We start from the raw sequence: 20468 nt of genomic DNA, 5'->3' as shown, positions 1-20468 counted from the left end.
TCAAAGGTTCATTTAGCCACTCCTGATCCACCTAAAGTCACCAACAATATTCCTAACCTGGAACCCACCACATATCAACAAGCATGTAAATTTGATCACTAGAGAACAATAATGACAGCCGAGTTAACAGCCCTTAAAGCCACTCAAACCTGGACACTGACTAACCTACCCAGCAACAAATCAACTGTGAGTTGTAGATGGGTCTTTAAGGTAAAGACAAATCCTGACGGTAGCATCGAACGCTACAAAGGTGCATCTAATTGCAAAGGGATACACCCAAATTGAAGGCGTAGACTACACAGAAACATATGCGATGGTAGCAAAATTGGTAACTATGAGATGCTTATTAGCCCTTGTTGCGGCCCGCCATTGGCATCTACATCAAATGGATGTAAATAATGCCTTTCTGCATGAACAGTTGCATGAATAAGTGTACATGAATCCACCACTCGGACTACTCCCACCAAGAGATAATCGGGTCTACAAACTCAACAAATCCATTTATAGCCTTAAGCAGGCCTTCCGCAACTGGTTCGACACATTGGATAGTGCCTTGAAGAAACGGGGTTTCAGTCAATCTAAGGCTGACAACACTCTGTTCACCCTCCACAAATCCGTTCATTCCCTCATAGTATTAGCCTATGTTGATGATCTTGTGCTAGTTGGTGATGATCTCAATGACATTGAGAGTCTTAAGAAATACCTCGGCAACTGTTTTCCTATTAAGGATCTTGGAGCGCTCCATTACTTCCTTGGAGTTGAGGTCATCAGGACACTTGAATTCATTTTTCTTAATCAACGAAAATATCTCAAAGGAATCCTTGAAGACACGAACATGATGGATTGTCGACTTAGTTCATTTCCTATGGAACAACACCACCATTTGCAGCCCAATACTAGCCCTCCAATTAAAGATCCAACACAATATCAACGCCTTGTGGGCAGATTGTTGTATCTAACCATCACAAAACCTGAAATCAGCTATTCAGTCAACACACTCAGCCAATTCATGTCTGATCCTCGGCAAGCACACCTCGATGCAGGAATGCACATCTTGCGGTATCTCCGATCTTCTCTAGACCATGGGATATTATTGTCGTCTTATAGCGATTTCACAATTATAGCTTATTGTGATTCGGATTGGGCATGATGCCCCACCACAAGGCGCTCGACCATGGGATACTTCACCACCTTGGGCTTCTCTCCTCTGTCATGGAAATCCAAACGACAATCCACTGTCTCTCGCTCCTCAACAGAAGCCGAATATCAATCCATGGTGGCCATAGCAAGTGAGTTGGTTTGGCTCAAACAGTTATTCTTGGATCTTGGACTTGACCATTCACAACCTATGCAACTTTTCTACGATAACAAGGCAGCGCAACACATTGTGGCAAATCCAAATTTTCATGAATGGACCAAGCACATCGAAATAGATTGTCACTTCGTATGGGACCTCATTCAATCACAGTCCATTACTACAGCTCATATTTCTTCCAAGGGACAACCTACGGGCATATTCACCAAAGCACTTGGTCATAATCAATTCCACTCCTGCTTACCCAAGTTAGGCATCCATCCACCTCCCACTCCAACTTAAAGGGGGGCATGTTAAGGTCTAAACAAACAGACAGTTGTAGATTGTTTAGACAACTGTGAAGTTGTTAAATTAGTTAAAGTCTAGTTGTTAGATCATTTTAAACAATTAAAACTGTTAAAACTACTTTGTAACCTCGTCACAAATAGAGGGATGTCACCTCATCGCACCTTGCACTTTGTCTATAAATATTTTTCATCACAAATTAATAGAGCGAACTTTTTCCCTTCATTCTGAAACATCTCTTATTACAGTCTCCGTACTTGTATGCTTTATTTCTGGAGAGATATTTCTAATGTACTAAAAATTGCATTATTTATTTTTGTATTAGATGAAATCCTTTGTATAAAGGAAAGCCCCAAGCCCAAGGCAAAAGTTCATTCATTTCGTCATCTAGTTCTAGCAATATTTTTGTGCTCCATTTGGGAATTCGGAGGGCTAAGCTTAACATTTAACTTAGCTGATGGTTCAGCTGTTCTGAGGCGCTTCCTACAAACAGACAAACTATGTTAAAAAATGTCCAATTTTAGGCTATTGGGATTTTTCCCCCGCAAATATAGCTCAAGATTATCCATTCATTTATAGCGCTTCAGCTTAGGGGTGTAATTGAGCCAAAAAAAAAAGGCAGTTGAGCCGAACTGAATTGATGCATTGCACGAGCTCAATTCAAAAGCTTGTTACTTGAAACATGATTATAACTCGATTAAGTTTTGTTTTTCCTATCGAATTTGATTCGACGAGATACTTGACGTACTTGAATACCAACTTCACTCTATAATTATAGAAGATGGAGAACAACAGAGAGAGGGTGGATTTCTGGTTGCTGGTCGGAGATGGAGAAGCTTTGGTGGAGGTGAAGATCAACAATATTAGCTCATAGAATAGAGGTGGCAGTAGAGATGTAGAGTGAAAACTAGAATATCTTTATTTTTGAATTTGATTTCTCTCATATGTGTTATTTAAATAATTAGTTCTCTCCTCATTCAAATCTCTTTCATTAAGCCTTATATTTAAGGTATTAATTCTTATTAACATTTATTGAATGTTATTGATTAGAATACCACTATTTTTGAAATTGGATTCTCCCTTGTGAGGGCACAAAATGTAATTTAAAGTACCCTATCATTAAGTCTTATATTCACAGTATTAATTCCCATTCTTTTAATGAGTGCTATATTAATTAACCATATTAAAGAAAAATAAATGTGACAAATAATAATTATTTTTAGGGTAAATTTCTTAAACTATCCCTACTGTTTAGCTAATTGACAAACTGTATCCTTACTATTTAATTATTGTCTTAAACCACCCCTATTGTTTCTGAGAATTGACTAATTATATCCTCGTTAATGTTCCCTCAAAATTCGTATGCACATGAGTATATATATTTTTTTTAAAAAATCCAATATTACCAAAAACAATGTTCCAAAGCTTGCCTAAAACCAGAGCTCGCCTGAAATAGGGTTGGCTGCATGCATCTCGAACCAAAATGGAATTATTGTTCACTAGTGACGACTTTGATGACTCAAACAAACCACACATTCTCTTCACAAACCCATCTTGGACTAGGAATGGGTAAGGTTGGGGATCTCAAATGGAAGCAGAGACGACGGCCATCCAAACCTTTTCTCTTTCCCCTTCTTCTTCGAACGCAGCTCAGCTCCCCTGTTTTTTCCTCTACATTGTTGGGTTAGGGGGAAAACGACCGCTATAGTTGCATCATTGGGTTGGGGGATAATGGTCGTTGGCTTGCATGCGAACCATGACAACATTAACTAGGTTGCCGATGACGGAAGCTTGTTTGAGCGATTTTGATCCCAACAGAAATGGGGCCAACGTGCAGTGTTGGAGGTGATGGTGGTGGCGCGTGGATAGCAGTTTGGGCAACAACAGTATCAATCGACAGAACCTTTAATGGAACAAACGCAATAGCATCTGCTCTCGTGCTCTATTACAATATCACGAATCCAGACAAGTTCAATCAACTCTACTACTCCAATTCATCCCACATCTTACTCTTCCCTCCACCACCATTGAATACCCTCCACTACACCAACCTCTCTCTTAATCTCCCATTTACCTCAATCCCTGATTCACAACCATCGACAAGAAAGGAAGATGCACTAACGCAGAGAGAGACAAGAGGGAAGAGAGGAAGAAGAAGAAGAGAAAGAAGGAGGGGAAGAAGAGAAGAAGAAGAAGGAGAGAGAGAGAGACCAGAGGCAGAGGGGGTTGCTGCCGCCAGCGTTCGGGATCGTGAATTCAAAGTGTTAGACAGTTTTGTGTGCCCTTAGCTTCAATCATTTTGATGTACTTTTGTTATTTAGTGGAAATAAATAAAGTGCATGTTTGATTCATGTTGTTTGGTTTAATTCTGTGTAAAACCCTAAAACTGGACATTTGTAGAGACTCATGTTAGTTTTAAATGTTCACAGCCGTTGGATAAGTCTGGGGAGATTTATCCTGCCTGATACTGGTGTGCCCCCAAGTGTTGGGATGGCCTGTCTCAGCCATCAGGGTAAGACCCGAGGCACACACAGCATGGGATTACTTGAATCCTTGAACCGGACCAGATTTCCAGTCTTGCCCTGGACCTTGGAGATAGATGGGCAAAACTGGAAAGTTACACCTGACCCCTAGACTCGATTATGACACTTCACTAGGTGCTGGATCAGGCTGCCTTTGATATGCCAATCAGTGAGATCCTTAGTGGGGATCAAAACCTGGGTATGTTGGGGCAGTTTGAGAATTCATCTGAGTGGGTGGTCATAGTGACAGAATCAGCCACTTTGTCGGACAAAGGGTAATGATCGGGAATGCACTCTCTCTGATGGAAACCAAACTGCCGGCAGTTGATTTCAATCGTTGGAATTTTGTTTTTGCAAAATTAATATATTTACATATATATGTACGGTTTCAAAATGTTTGCAAATGGTTTTAATTCCCGGGATCCATGTGAGAGGAGAGTGCGGCACTGTTCCTTGCAGCCGAGGGAGAGGTCCTCTCTTGTCGGGCAGTGCTTGATCATTAAGGGCTGAGAGGTTAAGTGTAAGACCATTTAGGATAATACCTGATGGGCTAATCTTGCACCTGCCCACAGTCCCTGGGTTTTTATAAGATGGCTTGGCCCAGGGACCACTTAATGTAAGTGTTGGGCCCATAGGGTTCATACGATGGACTCAAGGGGTTTATTGAGATTTTTAGTGAATTTGGCTGGGCCTTGTATTAAAGGCTGGGCCGAACCCATGTGGCTGGTGTGTAGATCAATGCTTGGGTCCCACGCCATACAAAGAAGCCCAACTGGGCAGCAGATTGGAAACTAATTAAACACTGAATGCTTAATGGGCCAAAAAGCCCATTTCGAAGTGGGCTGATATGATCACCCATCAATGGGGCGAATTTGAGATTGAAGTTAGCAAAAAGGATTGGGCTCTTAGCCTTATCCACTCTTAGAGACCAAATTCAAATCAGATTTGAATCTGGTAACCTCCTGATAAGATCAGGAGTAAGCTAACTCTATCTGGGAAAGGGATTAAGATTATCCCCTATCCAAATACTGATTTGGATTGGGATAACTCCTAATTAGGAGATTTCTTAATCAAGAAGAAAAGAGAGGAGATTTTCGAATGAATCAAGAGAGGGAAATCAGATTTCGATCCAAGAGGTTCTGGTAAGCAAGAAAGGTTCCTGCGAATTGAGATTCGATCTCATTCTCTCCAGAAAAGAAAACAGTTCAGCCTTTTCGTTTCTGGAAATCTCCTCCTGCCGCCGCCATCTGCATTGTTGCAAGATTTGATCTTTGCAGAAAAGAAAGTCAAGAAACCAGTTCTTGACATCAGTCTTGCAAGAAAGACTGAAAGAATTCAGTGTTTAGTACATCCAGGGGATTCTTGTGAAGGATCCAGTGTGTAGGACGCACCCTGCTGGTTCTGTTCCATCCACAGCTGTGTCATCTTCAGCAGGGACAGATCTTGGAGCATTCTTTGGGCGTGAACACCAACTTTGGGAGATACTGCTTCTCCGGATCAGGTATAATCCTCCCATTTATCTTTTGGTACAGATCTGGTTTGATTAGGGTTCAAGTAGATCCTTGAATATTGTATTCTAAATTCAGGGAATATGATTCCCAGTTGGGAGAAGGTAGGAAATTTTTGAAATTCGCCCCACCCATTCCGCAGCCTTTATGGCGTCCATTAGATGGATCCTACCATTCTTTCACAAAGAAGATCAATAGCGATTTTATTTGAATTCGGAAAAATGAATTTCAGTTTGACCCAGTTTGACCCTATTGCCACCATCATACAATGTTCTTGTTTTTTTCTCTTTGTTTGCTTGCTCACCATCACCGGAAGTTGTAGTGGTAAGTGGAGGAAAAATTTGACATTTTGTTTTTCTGTTAGCATTTTAACGATGATGTCAGTTATTAGAAACAATAGGAATACTTTTAAGACATTATGTAAACGGTGAGGATAGAGTTAGTCAATAGGAGTAGTTTAAGAAATTTACCCTTACTTTTATTGGTGATAGAAATAAAATACAAATTAAAAAAATCAACTCAAAAATGGATTTGTTTTACTACATGATGGTGAATCAAGAATTCAACCATTTGGGTCATAGGTGTCAATTTTTTTATGTCAATAGTTAAATAATAATATAAATTAAAAAAGATGAAAACACACAAAAGTATAAAATATATATATATATATATAAATATTTGGGCACATCTTTAATATCATATATTGATCATATTAATTAAAAATAACGTCAGTTAAGTGTGTGTTGACCTTAAATAAATTAATGGTATTGATCTTAAATATTTTACCATCACACCGTAACGTCAGTTAAGTGTGTTTAGGCCCACCTCCAAGGTATCTATAATTTTTGTTCCAAATTAAAAAGAAAATATTAAATGGAATATTCATTTTAACGTTAAACAATCGCGCAAATCTGGTCTCAGCTGGCGTGATGGAACAAATAAATTAATATCACATGTATTCTAATATTTAATAACATACATCCACAAATCAATAAAGCCAACTCTTTTCCTCCAATAACTTTTTGTTAGGTTATTACAAGAATAAGGATTATTTATTAAGAAATATAAATTATAAGGGGGGGAGGGGGGGGGGCATACTATATATCTATTATAATTAAGGAATTTTAAGGGAAATGGTGAGTGGTTGGCATAATTATATTATTTCATTGCTGGGATATAATTCCCAATTTCTGTACAATTTAGATACTAGCATGCATATAGAAATTTGATATATGAAGTAAAACAAATAATGAACATATAACAACGAGTATGCTCCATCATTGATTCATTGGGTCGGCAAAATATGGGGATGGATGGAAGGAGGAGTGTATATATACGAGAAAGGGATAGCGGATACAGATGCAATATTTGTATTGGAAAGACCAAAGACCAGCTGTTGGGTTGTTTCTCGTTCCGCCGAATATCCTTCTCCCTAATTGGGTATTGGCCATTGCCGTCAGTCAATCCTCATCATCATCGATCAGTCACTGCCGCCATCGATCGTGTCGGAACTGTATATGGTTGCTTTGCTTTTGCTATATGTAATATTATTACTTCATTATGCAGATCTTTTGGCGAAAGAGAAATCGACGGAATCCATGTCGATTTCATGTTGAGTGCGGATAGGTGGAGGCGGGGGCGGACTCTGCTCATAGGCGTCTGGTTGCTGCTCATCCAAACGGTGTTCATGGTGATCAAAATAGTTTTGGTGCGAACTCCGTTCACCGTAGTGGTAGTGGTAGGAGGGGGATGGTGTGTCTTCACCCTCCCATTGTTCGTTGTCGAAGTTGGAGAATCTTGGAGATGTCTGAACGCTGTCGTCATCACTTCGGCGTTGGTTCTGCAACAGAGAAACCGGGGAAAAGCCATGCCTAGGAGTTGTCGGCCTACTGGGCATGGGCGTCGCCGTTCCTGACTTCTGGTTCTGCTTTATCTGCTTTCTCGCCGTGTGGTGCCATTTTCGTAGAGCTATAGCCACCCTCTCGTTGAAGATGGTGGGCTTCATGGTCGAACCCATCTAATATACATACCCAAAATAGTTATCAGAAAGCTAGAGCAGTAGCTAGCTATTCATTCATGAAGAATAATTAAGGAATTAATTAATGAAGTTGTTTCGGATTGGTTATTTTGTTTCTAACCTGTGTTACCAAGGCGTAGAGAGGGAGAGTGACGTAGCTACAAAGAAACTGTATGATGACTCTGCTCAATCACCATCAGGCATCAGCAAGTTAATTTGAATTGCATGTATTAATTAGCAGTAGCTCAGCTATTATATCCTAGCTATATTTCAATTCGAAAATAACACCAACACCTACGTACCCCATTGTGATTTTGATGACCACGTCTTCAGTGTGCTCGTGAAAGCAAGATTTCATCCCGAATTCGAACTGAGAAACAGATCAGACCCATGCATATGGAGGGTTCAATTCATTAATTATACTAGATCTTTCAATTCGTGTTAAATTATTCAGATCAGATTAATAACAATCTAACATCTGTACCTAGTGTAATTAAACAAGTAATTAATATAATTGGCGGCACTGCAAGAGGAGGGATCACGTGGCTTACCCAAGTCCATGCAAAGAAAGCGAGTTGGAAGGCGTTCTACATTCATGGTGCAGAATAAAACCAAGGAATTAAGCACAGCCGTAGTAGTAATAATCAAGGAAACTAATTAACTATGAGATTAAATTAAATGAAGGTAATTAATTAGTTGGTACCTGAAAGAGAACAAAGTGGATAAGATAGAGAATGAGGCGGGGGCGATTGAACCAGAAGAGGTCATCACCCGGTTCAACCACTGGGACACCTTTCACTACCTCTCCTCTGTCCTGAATTTTAAGCCCCATCTTTGTTATGATCACCTGTAGCTTTGTTCCTACCAATAGGACGATCTGCATGCATGGGTCCAGTCAGCGGTCCATAAGAGCTAGGTGTCATTTATATATCAACAAACTCAGATTTACGAACGGCACGTAGCTAGATAGAGAAATGAAACTTACAATCAATGGGACGAAAGGAAGCCATAGATAAGAATACCAGCCTGTGTACATGCATGCATATGAGATCCAAATCAGTCTCGGTCAAAAATCAAAATTGATACAAAGTCAAAATCATATTTAGGGGGTGGTTGGGTCTTGACTCAACCCCTTAATTAATTAGCTTGCCGGTGCATGTATGATGCCATCATATTCATACGATCACTATACAGTCTATGCGATGCACGGGTGAAAATAAATGAAAAAATAATAGTTAAAATTATAACAAAATTTTTATTAATGTAAATCAAATATGATAAAGAACATATAATTTGGAATGAAAATATTGACTTGACCCTAAGTTGGAAAGAATTTGGATTTAGGTCATTAGGAAGTCGTTCGATTGATAATTGACAATTTATGATTATTTTTTTGCTATTACTTTCTCATCTGTTTGTATTGTCTTTAATTTTCACTTTTCACTACTTCATCAGAAAATATAAAGTGGGTTGTGTCATGCCAACACAACATAATTTTGCAGGTTGTCTATGCTTTTAACAGGCCGTGCCATGCTAACACGTGGTCCTAGGTGAGTCGTGCCCTACCTTATGAATTTTGATGTATACAATTGTTTATATATGAAATTAAAAAAATTACAATATAATTTGAATAAAATAGTATAATAAAATTGAATATATATATATATATATATGCCTATTTTGTGATGGGTTGTAGGCCTATACTAGCATGGTACATCTTTTTGTTCTAACCCAAGCCCAACATAACCCGGGTGTATGGGTTAGCCCAATTGCTACAGTGACCAGGTTGTGTTGGGTATAACCCACTTTATAGTTTCACATTTACGAGAGATCAAACATTGGAATAGCAAAAAATGCTAAAGGTAAAAATGAAAGGATGCGATTAGTATTCATTTTTATTGAAAAAAAAAAACTTTGTTTCATAGTGTACATCCCATTTAATGATAGGTTAAATAAATATTGGAATAAAAAAAACATAAATGGTAAAAAGGGATCATGATTCAATCCGATCCAAAGTCTAATCCTATTTTATTAGATTTGGATATCTTCATTACGGATTTTCGGATCGGATTGGAAAATTGGATCCGATTAAAAACCGAATCAGATTCAGATCACCCCTATCTGATTCAAAAGGATCCAATATGTTATTTATATTATATTTTTATAATTTTTTTATATTATTTATTTATTATAAAAAACATGTATATATGATGAAAATAGTTGAAAAATTCTTTCATTTTTTTATTATTTAAATTGTTATATTTTCTTTTTAATAATTTATTATTTAAAAAAACAAAATCTGATTGAATCATATTCAAATATCCAACATCCTTATCGAATTCAAATCTAAATCAATATTTGTGAGATCCGATTGGATTGGACCTATAATTTATTAGATCGGATTCAGATATACCCTAATTTGAATCTGATCTAATCCATTTGCATCCCTATAAAAAGGGAAAGTGTAATCAGGCTTTTTAACAAAGCATTGTTACCATCCTCATTTTTATTATAGAGACTATAAAAATATATAATGGTTATAGAAAAATTAGGATAACAATGGCTAAGAAGGGACAATAATGGAAATATAAAATACTATATATAATATTATAAAATACAATTAGAATAACAATGACCAAAAAGGGTAATAATAGGAAGAGATATGTAATTAGAATAATAATGACTAAAGAGGGAAGATAATTGAAATAGATAATCAGATTACCCATCTACGATTCTCATTTTTACATATGATAATAGAATGAAATAAAAACATCCTATCTTTGTTCCTCACTTTGAATTGTTGTGTCGTAAAAATCAATGTAATAAAAATTAGGTGTAATGACTGAGGGGCAATAGTTGAATAGAAAAATCAGGTCTTTTGACGAAAACCTAACAATTCTCATTTTTATAAATGGTACAGATTGTAGAATTTAGGACTTAAGGTACTCACCATGCGTATTGAATAATAAGAACACCACCGCGAAAAACCAGATCGTTGGACTGTTCACATTAATTTAAACCCGTTAGTCAATAGACTGACAAGCCACAGAGAGAGAGAGAGAGAGAGAGAAACGACCTTATACCAACAACCACCTTGAAATCCTCTTCAAGTGATCGGTTGATGTACTTCTGGAAGTTAAATTGAGCATGAGTTTGAGGTGACAAATGTGCCTGAGGTCAAAGAATAAGAGATTGTTTAATGAATATTTGTGCCCGGCCGCATTGCCTTAATGGATACCATTCACAAGCTAGTTTAACAAGTTAACAACTCCAAGCAGGTTGATCATGATGAAATTAATCCAACTTAATTACCATGATGAACCCATGTCGCAGTGTCAGGTAATCAACCTTCGGAACCGATCTAACAAATTGTCTGAAAAAACAAATCTGAAAATAACAATGGAGAGAAGCCATTAATATATATATATATATATATTATGAATAAATTGATTTCTGCTGAATTTATTTTTTATTTCCATTTTATTGGGTATAAGAACAAAGGATGCTGGGGCTCTCTCTCTCTGTGTTGTGTGTGTGTTTGTGGCTCAAAGTATGATATTTGACGGTATAACTTTGGTTCAATTGTTTCCATTACATGAATGGTCCAGACTCCTAGAGAGTTCCGTGCCCACCCAACAACAAACAAAATATTCAAATGGTCAAATTGCTTGTCCACCACCGGGAGGAAAGAAAATGGTTAACAACAGGTACTAGATTATTATATTTTGAGAGTTTGAGTATTGAATTATCGTATTTTAAAGTTTGGGGACCAAAATAACACTAGGCCCAAAGTATAGGATACTAATCGAGAATTTTCCCTTTATTTTAAATACAGACTTTTATAACATTAGACACATGGTGGCCACACTCTCAACCTTAATCTAATCCAAAGTTAAAGTCTAATTCAGTTGCAATTCTTGACCCGTAAGCTAGCCTTATAATGTTGATTAACAGCAAATGAATATGAGAAAAAAAGGGATAGGTGGTTGTATTTTAATTCTTACGATCCAGAGGAGAACAGGAGTCTTGCTCCAGAAATTCAAGTGCCTTCGACCGAAGGACGTGTCCCTTGCGAATCTGAACCTCTCCGGATCTGTATCCACATTCATTTGAATTTATCAAATAACAGTACTAATATCTAATTCACCGGAAGTTGACATTTTTGTATGGACTCATCGACATTAATAGATTTAGAGAGAGAGAGAGAAATACGTACCATGGGTGAACTGGTATTCCACCGTTCTTGTTTCTTTCTCCCACGCCTTCCATCTTCTCATCTGAACGGTCAAACAATCATTCAACACGTTGATCAACGTTTTTATTATTTTATTCATAAGTCTATTTTCTTGTTTAATTATTTGGGTGGAGAGAGAGAGAAAGAGACCTTAGCTCTACCCAGAACCATGGTGATGATGCAGTAGAGCACATGGAAAACAGCCAAAACAAAAATGAAGATGTGAAGCTGGTGAATTCCATCGGCCGACACAAATGGTACTTTGCCCTGCAAAACCAGAATTCCGAGCAAACATCAATAACCAATTCGTTAGCCATTCCATTTTTTATTAATTTATTACATTAGTTCAGGACTGATCCGTTGCAAGAAAATTGTGAATGAAGGAAAATATCCCAAAAAGTTAGGCTTATTGTATTATTTAAGTAATTTTGTGTTTGATGACGATTACTACATATTTGTTTGCATTATAAAAATTAAAGAACCAGAAAAACACAAAAACAAAGAAGTATATATATGATAATGGGTCTTACCTTTTCTGCACATTTGTCGGTTCCTCCTCCGGCTAAGACACGACGGACACTTCCAACAGAATCTGGTATCGCTAGAAGTCTCCGGCGGTGCTCTTCCGAACTCTCTTCTTCCTTGGCTTCCTCTTGCTTCTTACTACATGGATGCCAAGTTCTTCCTACCTTCTCTGGTATACAAATCTCAGAGATGATTCCTTGTCCTACCGTAAGCAGCAAGGATATGAACCCCAGCAGCATAAGCTCTTCAAAACCCAAATTGAAACCAAATAAACTCGTTAAGCTGGCTCACGTATTCAATCAAATAAACCATCATATATAAACTTAAGATCTAACCTATATATGTTCATAATCACAAAGTGAGAAAATTTCATACCAGATTTGATCTTTTCCAGCGCTTCGTATAGGGCTCGCTTGTGTTTAGCTGTTAACCACTGCAAAAGGTTCAAGAATAATTTAAATTGAGATTCTTAAAATTGAAACAGGGAGAAGAAAATTCAATCAAGTCTTGTTTTGTTTCGTTTTAAAGAGTTGGCCGGATTAACGGTGTCTTACTTTTCCAATGAGGTGAATGATATGCTCAATGATAACCGAAATGAGGACCAGCAAGAAACAGACAACGGCAACTGCCCATGTCGGCGTTTCCTCCAAAGAACGACCACCTCCTGCTCCGGCCATCCTTCGGGATTTTTTCTATTTAAACCTTTCCTTGCCACTCCGTCCACAGGTACTCAACTCAACTTTCCGTGGCAGTCTTGAAAGTAGCGGAACTAGGGCACTAGCACTGGTTCGACGACTAAATCCAGAGAGAAATGGTTGCAGAGTAAGCTCTGGGACTGACTGCATGCAGTGGCAGTTGGAACATAAAAGAGGGGGAGGAAGGTGTTTCTGTACTAGTAAGAAGGAGGTTAATGGCGGTAGACGAAAACTCTGAGTCTGTAACTGTTTATATACAAAAGGCTGAGTCGTATCATTTATGTGAGAGGAAGAGAATGGAGAGGAAGGCCAAATTTAAAAGTAGACGACCTTGACTTTTAAGCCGCGTTTGAGAATCGAATCGAGACTTGGCAGAGTAGACCAGATTGACAAATGACAAGATGCGGGCGATGCCTTGAACGCGAGGGATCCCGGATCCCGATTGATGACTGACCTGATCAAAGAAGTGATGATCCTTGGATTTGGATATAACACGTGTGGGCCTGGCCTTTGTAACTTGTCAATAATTAGGTAGGTTTTCACCACCAATCATTTCTTCTTCAGGTCCACCCCTTCCAAAATTCAATATTAACAGGAAGAAGAATCAAGTAATCAAAAGAAGATCAAGTTTTGTAACCATCATATCTGCCATGGGAATGGGATGTATGATGTGCGGACACAGATCATGTTCGGCTTATTTATTTATTTTTTTTTTCTGAGCAGATTCGGCAGGACTGCAGGACTTCTATTTTCTAATTAAAATAAATGGTAAAAATATTAAAAATGAAATGAACAAATAATGGTTTTAAATTATCTATTAAACTTAGCTATTTTACATTAGAAAATTTATGACAACAAATATCGGACAGAGGTTATGAGTTGTATAACACCTATAAACATCAGAATCTGAGATAAGTTTGACCAAATCAAATACATTTTAGAGAAACAATCAACCGGAGAACCCTTTTGACTGCAAGCTCCCAATTCTATGTTGGAATTATATTGCATGATTTGCGTGCAAAATCCCTTTCGGATACCTCCTTTTATCACCTAAATTTCTACTACTTCTAATAATCATTATCTGTTTTTTTTTTTTTTTTTTTCTGTCGGCGTCATTTCTCTGTTAAAATCAATCTTATAAAGGTATTTAATGTAAGTATTTTTTATATTGTTTTCTTTTTATAAAATTAATAATTCAACTATTTTGTCAAAAACATTTTAATGACGAGATATGTTTTTCATGGAAATTTTATGGATTTTTCCTTTCATAAATTTTTATTGGTTTTGTGATGTATTGTCCCAAATCCCATCTATGTTATAATACCTCCTTTGAATTTTGATAAATTCTTTCACATGTCACTGGTCTTAATTGTACAATTCTATAAAATTTTATGAAATGAAGAAATCTATAAAAGTCCATATCCATGTCCAAAATTTCAAATTCTCTTTTTTCTATAGTACAAATTCATAGTCTGTGTTCAGTTGCAGTATAAATTTCATTTGCACTGGTGTAAATGCCTAGGAGTGCAAATAAGAGGAAGGTAAATGCCTAGGAGTGCATATCCATGCAGTATAAACTTATCATGGGATAAGTTTGGATGCAAGAAGACATTGCCCCGACCTTGTATTAGAAACCGTTCAAATAAGAGGAAGGTGATGCAAAATTGGTATCAATTTTTGGGATGTAAAATTTGTGCTATTACTATATGGACATACACACACACACAAAAAAAAAAATAATAATAATAAATTGTATCACATAGAAATGCAAAGCATAATTACAGACAAATAAAAGCAAAATTAAATGGGATAAAAATTTTGAACGAAGTCAAGATTTTAAGTGCAACCAAATGCAACCTAAGAACAAAAATACAAAATTCCCCGTGAGAACGATCAAACGTGAGAAAGAAAAAAAAAAAAAAAAAACATTAATAAGCATAATAGGAGCCTGGATGCAACAAGGTACACTTATCTAAGGAGGTTGACCTTCATTGCTTAACATTAATTCCCCGTGAGAACGATCAAACGTGAGAAAGAAAAAAAAAAAAAAAAAACATTAATAAGCATAAAAGGAGCCTGGATGCAACATGGTACACTTATCTAAGGAGGTTGACCTTCATTGCTTAACATTAATAAGCATATATATATATTTTAATAGGAGCCAGAATATTTTGATAGTTTTCTGCATCTACAACTGATTTTTTTATCGAGCTTTACCTTTATCGTTTATTAAAATAAAGGAAGGAAAAAAAAAAAAAGAGTTGAAGCCTCATAAGCCGGGTTCAGGTTTGATTTGACTCATTGAAACATAATTTGTTGAAGACTTAATTATTAAGATAGAATAGCTTAGTTTGTGAGGATATTGAAATGGCTCTACCCGTTTCAACGGAAGCCTTTGAATCCCGATGGGTTGTCCTGGTCAGTTCCGGTGGATGATTGGAGTTTAGACCCAACTCATGGCTATGAGCAAATTTTCGGTGGTCAGGGTTTTGATGCGGCCTGTGGGTATAGCGAAAGGTAGACCACAGAAATGAGTCGTTTATGACCGGCTCGACCCAATCCTCTGATTTGTGACTGCTACGCGTTTTGACTTTTCCGCCCTCGGTTTATTTGCCCTTTCCTTTATTAATTCTTTGGAATGGTAGTATGTTACATGGAGAGGATGTGGTCCTTTTTTTTCGGGAGGGGGGGGGGGGGGGGTAGCTTTGGTCTTTATTTGATCAATTGATAGAAAACATCGATCAGTGAGTGCCGTCTGATGTCTGAATGTACCTACCACATATTTGGAGATATTGTGGGACCCACCATTTACAAAATGAAAGAAATTGTGCCTATTCCATCCCAAGCAATTATAAAAACCAGATTATTTGTCGGGTCATGGATCATATAAATAAACATAAAATATATTTTGTAAATTTTATCATTTGTCAATGTTCGTGGCGACTGGCGAGAGTCGAAATGGTTAATTTCTTGATTTTAATACAATGATCGATTAGGTTTTAAGTCTAATGGTTATATATATGTGATGATGCGCAATTTGGTCGCTTGATGTTAGGTAGTTCCGATGTCAAATTACTATCTAATCGGGTTGAACCCTAAGACAAGAAAATCAAAGCTTTTAGTGTGGACATTTTGATGCTTAAGTTAGTAAAGGAAATTTTAGAGAGCTGATTGTTTGAGAGTAATAGTATGGGAGAGCTAAATTGCACGTATTTTGAGACTAGAGGTAAAACCCTTATATAGGTGAGTTGTCGTAGGCCTCATGATGTGTGTCCGATATCACCGGCCCGCCTAACTCGGAGTTAGTCCCGCACCTAAAGATGAACTCCAAGTAAGTTAATAAGGCTTAGCCAGGTCCATCCGGTTCAGGTGGGATGAAAATAAGATCCGTTGGCATGCGGATTGATCCCAAGGAAATCAGAGACGGTTGGCTCGTTTCTAGGAGGTTATGTGGCACCTCGATAGGTCGGTGAGTGTGGCGAGCTACTTGGGCCCCGGTGTATTGGCTGAGTGACCCAAGGTGACTAGGACTGCTGAGATATTCGGGAATGTTAAAGTGTCGCTAAGTCAATGGGTGTCGCTCCGTGTATGATCATGTCATTGCTCGGGCCAAATTACCCCTCACAATATGTATGCATAAAATTTATAAATCTATAAAAGGTCCAACCTGTCTTACAACATTTCAATAGGTTGTATTAGTTCGAAGTGTTACAAAGCCATGCCATGTCACCATTCCCTACAGGGAAGTTGCTGAGAGGCTAGTCCGGTCAACTAGGTTTCTAAATAATGACGTGGCTAATCCAAATGTAGGGGAAACAGATGGGTTAGTGACGTGTCAAATACAATTGACTTGGGAGTTTTTATATTTCCCACTGTGATATCAACCATCGAGTATACGAGGTAGGGGTGCACGTCGGGTACCCGATTCTAAGAGTTTGCATTGCATTGGGTTTGGGCCCATTCAAAATTTGACAAAATCCCACCCCAAATCTGTCCAAGTTGCACCCCTAATAGCGCGCCTGTTTACCTAATAATAGGGGTGATCACGGACTGATCCAGACTGGGCATTGGGCTAGAGCAACAAAAATATAAACATCATGAAAATGTTGAAGTGCATGGTTGGATGCTTTCATCAAACCATGGTAGGAGTAAAACCCCTCATGAAAATCATGAGGTGCATCGAGGTCCTCTCATCTCCATGCTATCACAACCTCAGTTTCTCATATTCTCACACATGTGGATATTTATTTATAAGTTAAATTATTAAAATTATAAAAGGTGACAATGGAAATTCCTGTTAAGACTCAATTTTCTCTCTCTCTCTTGCTAATAGTTAATATTTGTAATACCTACCCTCTCTTATTAAATCTTGTATTTCTTTATAGGGCCTGTTTGGTTTGTAGTCAGAATTGGAATAGTACCTCTTGCCCATTTGGTTCAAATGGGATCAAAATTAAAATTATAATTAACTGACCAATAAATTAAGGTGTTATTTATCAATTTAAATTCATGGGTGGGTTTTGATTGGTCAAAACTCTTTCTATGCCATATCCTTTCCGCATGATAGATTTTTCCTAAATTGTTATGTATCAACAGTATTTAAGCCCATTTTTGGGTTTAAAATCTTTCCTCCGGTTTCCAATGCGTTGAAATTACACTACCTATTTTCAGGAAACCGGATTCCGCCGGTTGAAAGCCCATTCGAACAGCCATCATAGCCTTGCATTGAAAATATCTCCCCATGCATAGAAGTATGGAGATATTCCCAATGTAAGGCTTTAAACTGAGTGAAGCCGATCACTGTTTTCAGAAGTTAAAAAGCACGAGATTTCAATTGCTTTGCAACGAGAAACGGATTCAGATTGACTGACGAAACTCTAGAACTAACTACTGAGTCTTACTGTAATATAATAAAAATCGTTTTCTTTTTATTGCCATGGAAATGTGGAATGAAATGACCGTCACTTTGAATTAAATTTGCCACTATATTTTATTTGGGGCCCATGTTAGAGAAGGGTAGCTGATTTGGACTCTTTTCATTTTTCACCAAACATGGAATTATAGAGGCCGTCCCAAATGGGCACTTAGAGACAACATATACGCTACAACAAATAATTTACTCGTTAGCCGTGTTACCTCAACGAATAAAGTGGTAAGCGAATATCATTTCACACGATGCATCTTAACTTGATATTGAGATGATGGAAGAGGGTTTGGATATATTTTGGCAGTGGTATTTTATATAATATTTATTATAAATAAATGTTTTGGAAATTGGAATACAATAAAAACGGGGTATATTGAGTTTTGAGACAGCGATAGAATCGACGACCCCCGGTCCCCAGCAATGCCGGTTTCAATAGCGGGATTTTTCAGTGCTTTGGCCAGGTCAAGCTGGGTGGGCTGATGGGGTTCCTTTCCATTTTCATTCCATTGGGATGGGATCATGGGACATCAGGAAAAGCAAGTCAGTCAGGATTCGGCATTCATGACGTGTACTTGTCACCTAAAAGATGGCCTGGCCGATATCTGAATCTGAGCTTTATATACATACATTGTATTTGTAGTCTGTTATCTGTATCCCTCAAACTCAAATCCATGTCAACTGTATAAGCCCATCTTGTATTGGGCTTATAGAGGTTTTTGAATTTAATTTGGTTGTGTGAATTGGGTGATAACCGAAGAGTCCACCATGGGCTGTTTTGGGCTCCAAACCATTTACATCATTAATGTTTTGTACACACTTCCTGAATCATGTAAACGTCTTTCTTGAACGAATTGACGAACAAACACATTTGCTGTGAGTCTGTGACCCCATTTATACTTACGTGACTTCATCAAATTCAAGTTGAGGACCACGTAAATACGTGGAGGGCTGTGAAGCTGATATTTGAACATTGTAGTTGCCAAGTTGGAGATGTAATCATCAATGACCACGGGTAGAAATTAGTATGAGGTGGACCTTATTCTCTCGTGTTATGGCCGGGGAAAGGGACCAAAACTGAAAAACCGAGGGGTTGCGTCATTGCGTGAACATACAGAAGGGAAAACCACCATGACTTAAAACACTCTTCTCTTCTGCATTAAAATCCCATATACATGATTTAATTTAAACACAAATTTTACACGCACCCGCAGAGAGACTGGAGTATTTGAATAAAAATTTTCTTCGTCAATAGTATTCCTCCAACGTAATCTTGAGCTATTAACGGTTTCGTCTGTCTCAATCAATTCACCAGCGGCAGCTAGCCGGCCATGGAATTTACGGATAAATCATTTACGTAAGATTTGCAGAAATTTTCTCGACAGTACTACTTAGGACATGGCCGGGAAATTAAAACGTTGGGAGAGAGGATAGGTGGATGCGACTTGTCAACTACCTCGATGATCAAATTTGTTGAAGTGACAGGTAACAGTTTCAAAAAACCCATTAATTGTCTCTGAGCCTTTCGGAATCATACCGTGCAATCGTAGATTTCATCCTCATCCGGCCCGAATCGAATGGACATGATGAGCCTCATCAGCCAATACTTCATCCCCCTCCCAGAGTGGACCAGACTCCTATTGCTCGAGCGAGAAATCTCAAAAAGATTTCGTAAGACATTCAACTATAAAGCATCAGCCCCTGATATCAGTTACGTGCGATTAACTAAATTTGAGTTTTAATTTGGGGCTCTGAAACTGTAACTACTGGTGTTAATTTTATGCAGACATCGTTTCTAGTTTTCTTCCAAAGAAATCGAAATTTTCTTCGTCAGGAGGGGACGGTGAACGGATGAAGAAGGAAGGGTCTATGATAACTAGAAACTTCTTTCAAAAGACGACACCATTACGTACGTGGAAGTTGTATATTCCAGTTTAAGCGCCACGTACGAATCTGATCACCATTTCTTTGTCGTCGAGGACTTTAAAGTGCATGAGGGAGGTTTTACCTGAATTCCAGCCTTCCAGGTATATGACGATTGACGTCTAACCTCTCCCTCAATCATCATTGTCTAATCACACTAGTTTATATATGAGGAAGATAATATATAATATAAAATAAAATACTTAATTATTTTAATCCATCTATTATTCTCAACAGACAACAGGGATAATAATAACTACTCAACCCACAGCCGTAAAACTCTTGAGAGAATATATATACTATTTTGTGAATCAGAATCAATAAAAACCCTTTTTTTAGAAAAATGTAAATACTAACTTAACCCTAGTTATTGATCTTCCAATCTAATCCTAATCCAATCCATTTTTTTTTTCTCAAACCGGGTTTGAATCGAAACAACAACAACAGATGACGCACTTTATCCCAACTCCAGCCAGGTTTTATCGTATACATCAATTATCATTCCATATATGTATAATTA

The 20468-nt window shown here is 37.7% G+C and overlaps 1 protein-coding gene across 1 annotated transcript; it reads right to left on the bottom strand.

Moving 5' to 3' along the window:
* Positions 1–6774: 6774 nt before the first annotated feature.
* On the bottom strand, positions 6775–13324 carry LOC104594816 (MLO-like protein 6). The gene is made up of 15 exons (XM_010255308.2): positions 12961–13324; positions 12782–12839; positions 12412–12650; positions 12032–12148; positions 11864–11924; positions 11652–11740; positions 10960–11034; positions 10724–10818; positions 10598–10647; positions 8633–8673; positions 8351–8524; positions 8199–8234; positions 7950–8017; positions 7769–7829; positions 6775–7647 (listed from the first exon to the last, which is right to left on the bottom strand). The coding sequence occupies exons 1-15, from the start codon at positions 13081–13083 to the stop codon at positions 7189–7191; spliced, it is 1746 nt and encodes a 581-aa protein (XP_010253610.1). The 5' UTR covers positions 13084–13324; the 3' UTR covers positions 6775–7188.
* Positions 13325–20468: the final 7144 nt, after the last annotated feature.

This window comes from Nelumbo nucifera, chromosome 2 (genome assembly GCF_055504915.1).
Source record: "Nelumbo nucifera cultivar China Antique chromosome 2, China Antique-T2T, whole genome shotgun sequence".
Classification (NCBI taxonomy): domain Eukaryota; kingdom Viridiplantae; phylum Streptophyta; class Magnoliopsida; order Proteales; family Nelumbonaceae; genus Nelumbo; species Nelumbo nucifera.
The sequence above is the reverse complement of the archived record's forward strand: the minus strand, read 5'-3'. Positions and strand labels throughout refer to the sequence as shown.

Excerpts from the sequence above, each read along its gene's own strand:
- LOC104594816 (XM_010255308.2), bottom strand. The coding sequence starts at position 13,083 with ATGGCCGGAGCAGGAGGTGGTCGTTCTTTGGAGGAAACGCCGACATGG. Across the intron at positions 11,035-11,651 it reads CTCCTGTTCTCCTCTGGATC|ATTTGTTTTTTCAGACAATT; the intron begins GTAAGAATTAAA and ends TGTTATTTTCAG. Across the intron at positions 8,018-8,198 it reads CTTTCTTTGCATGGACTTGG|TTCGAATTCGGGATGAAATC; the intron begins GTAAGCCACGTG and ends TCTGTTTCTCAG.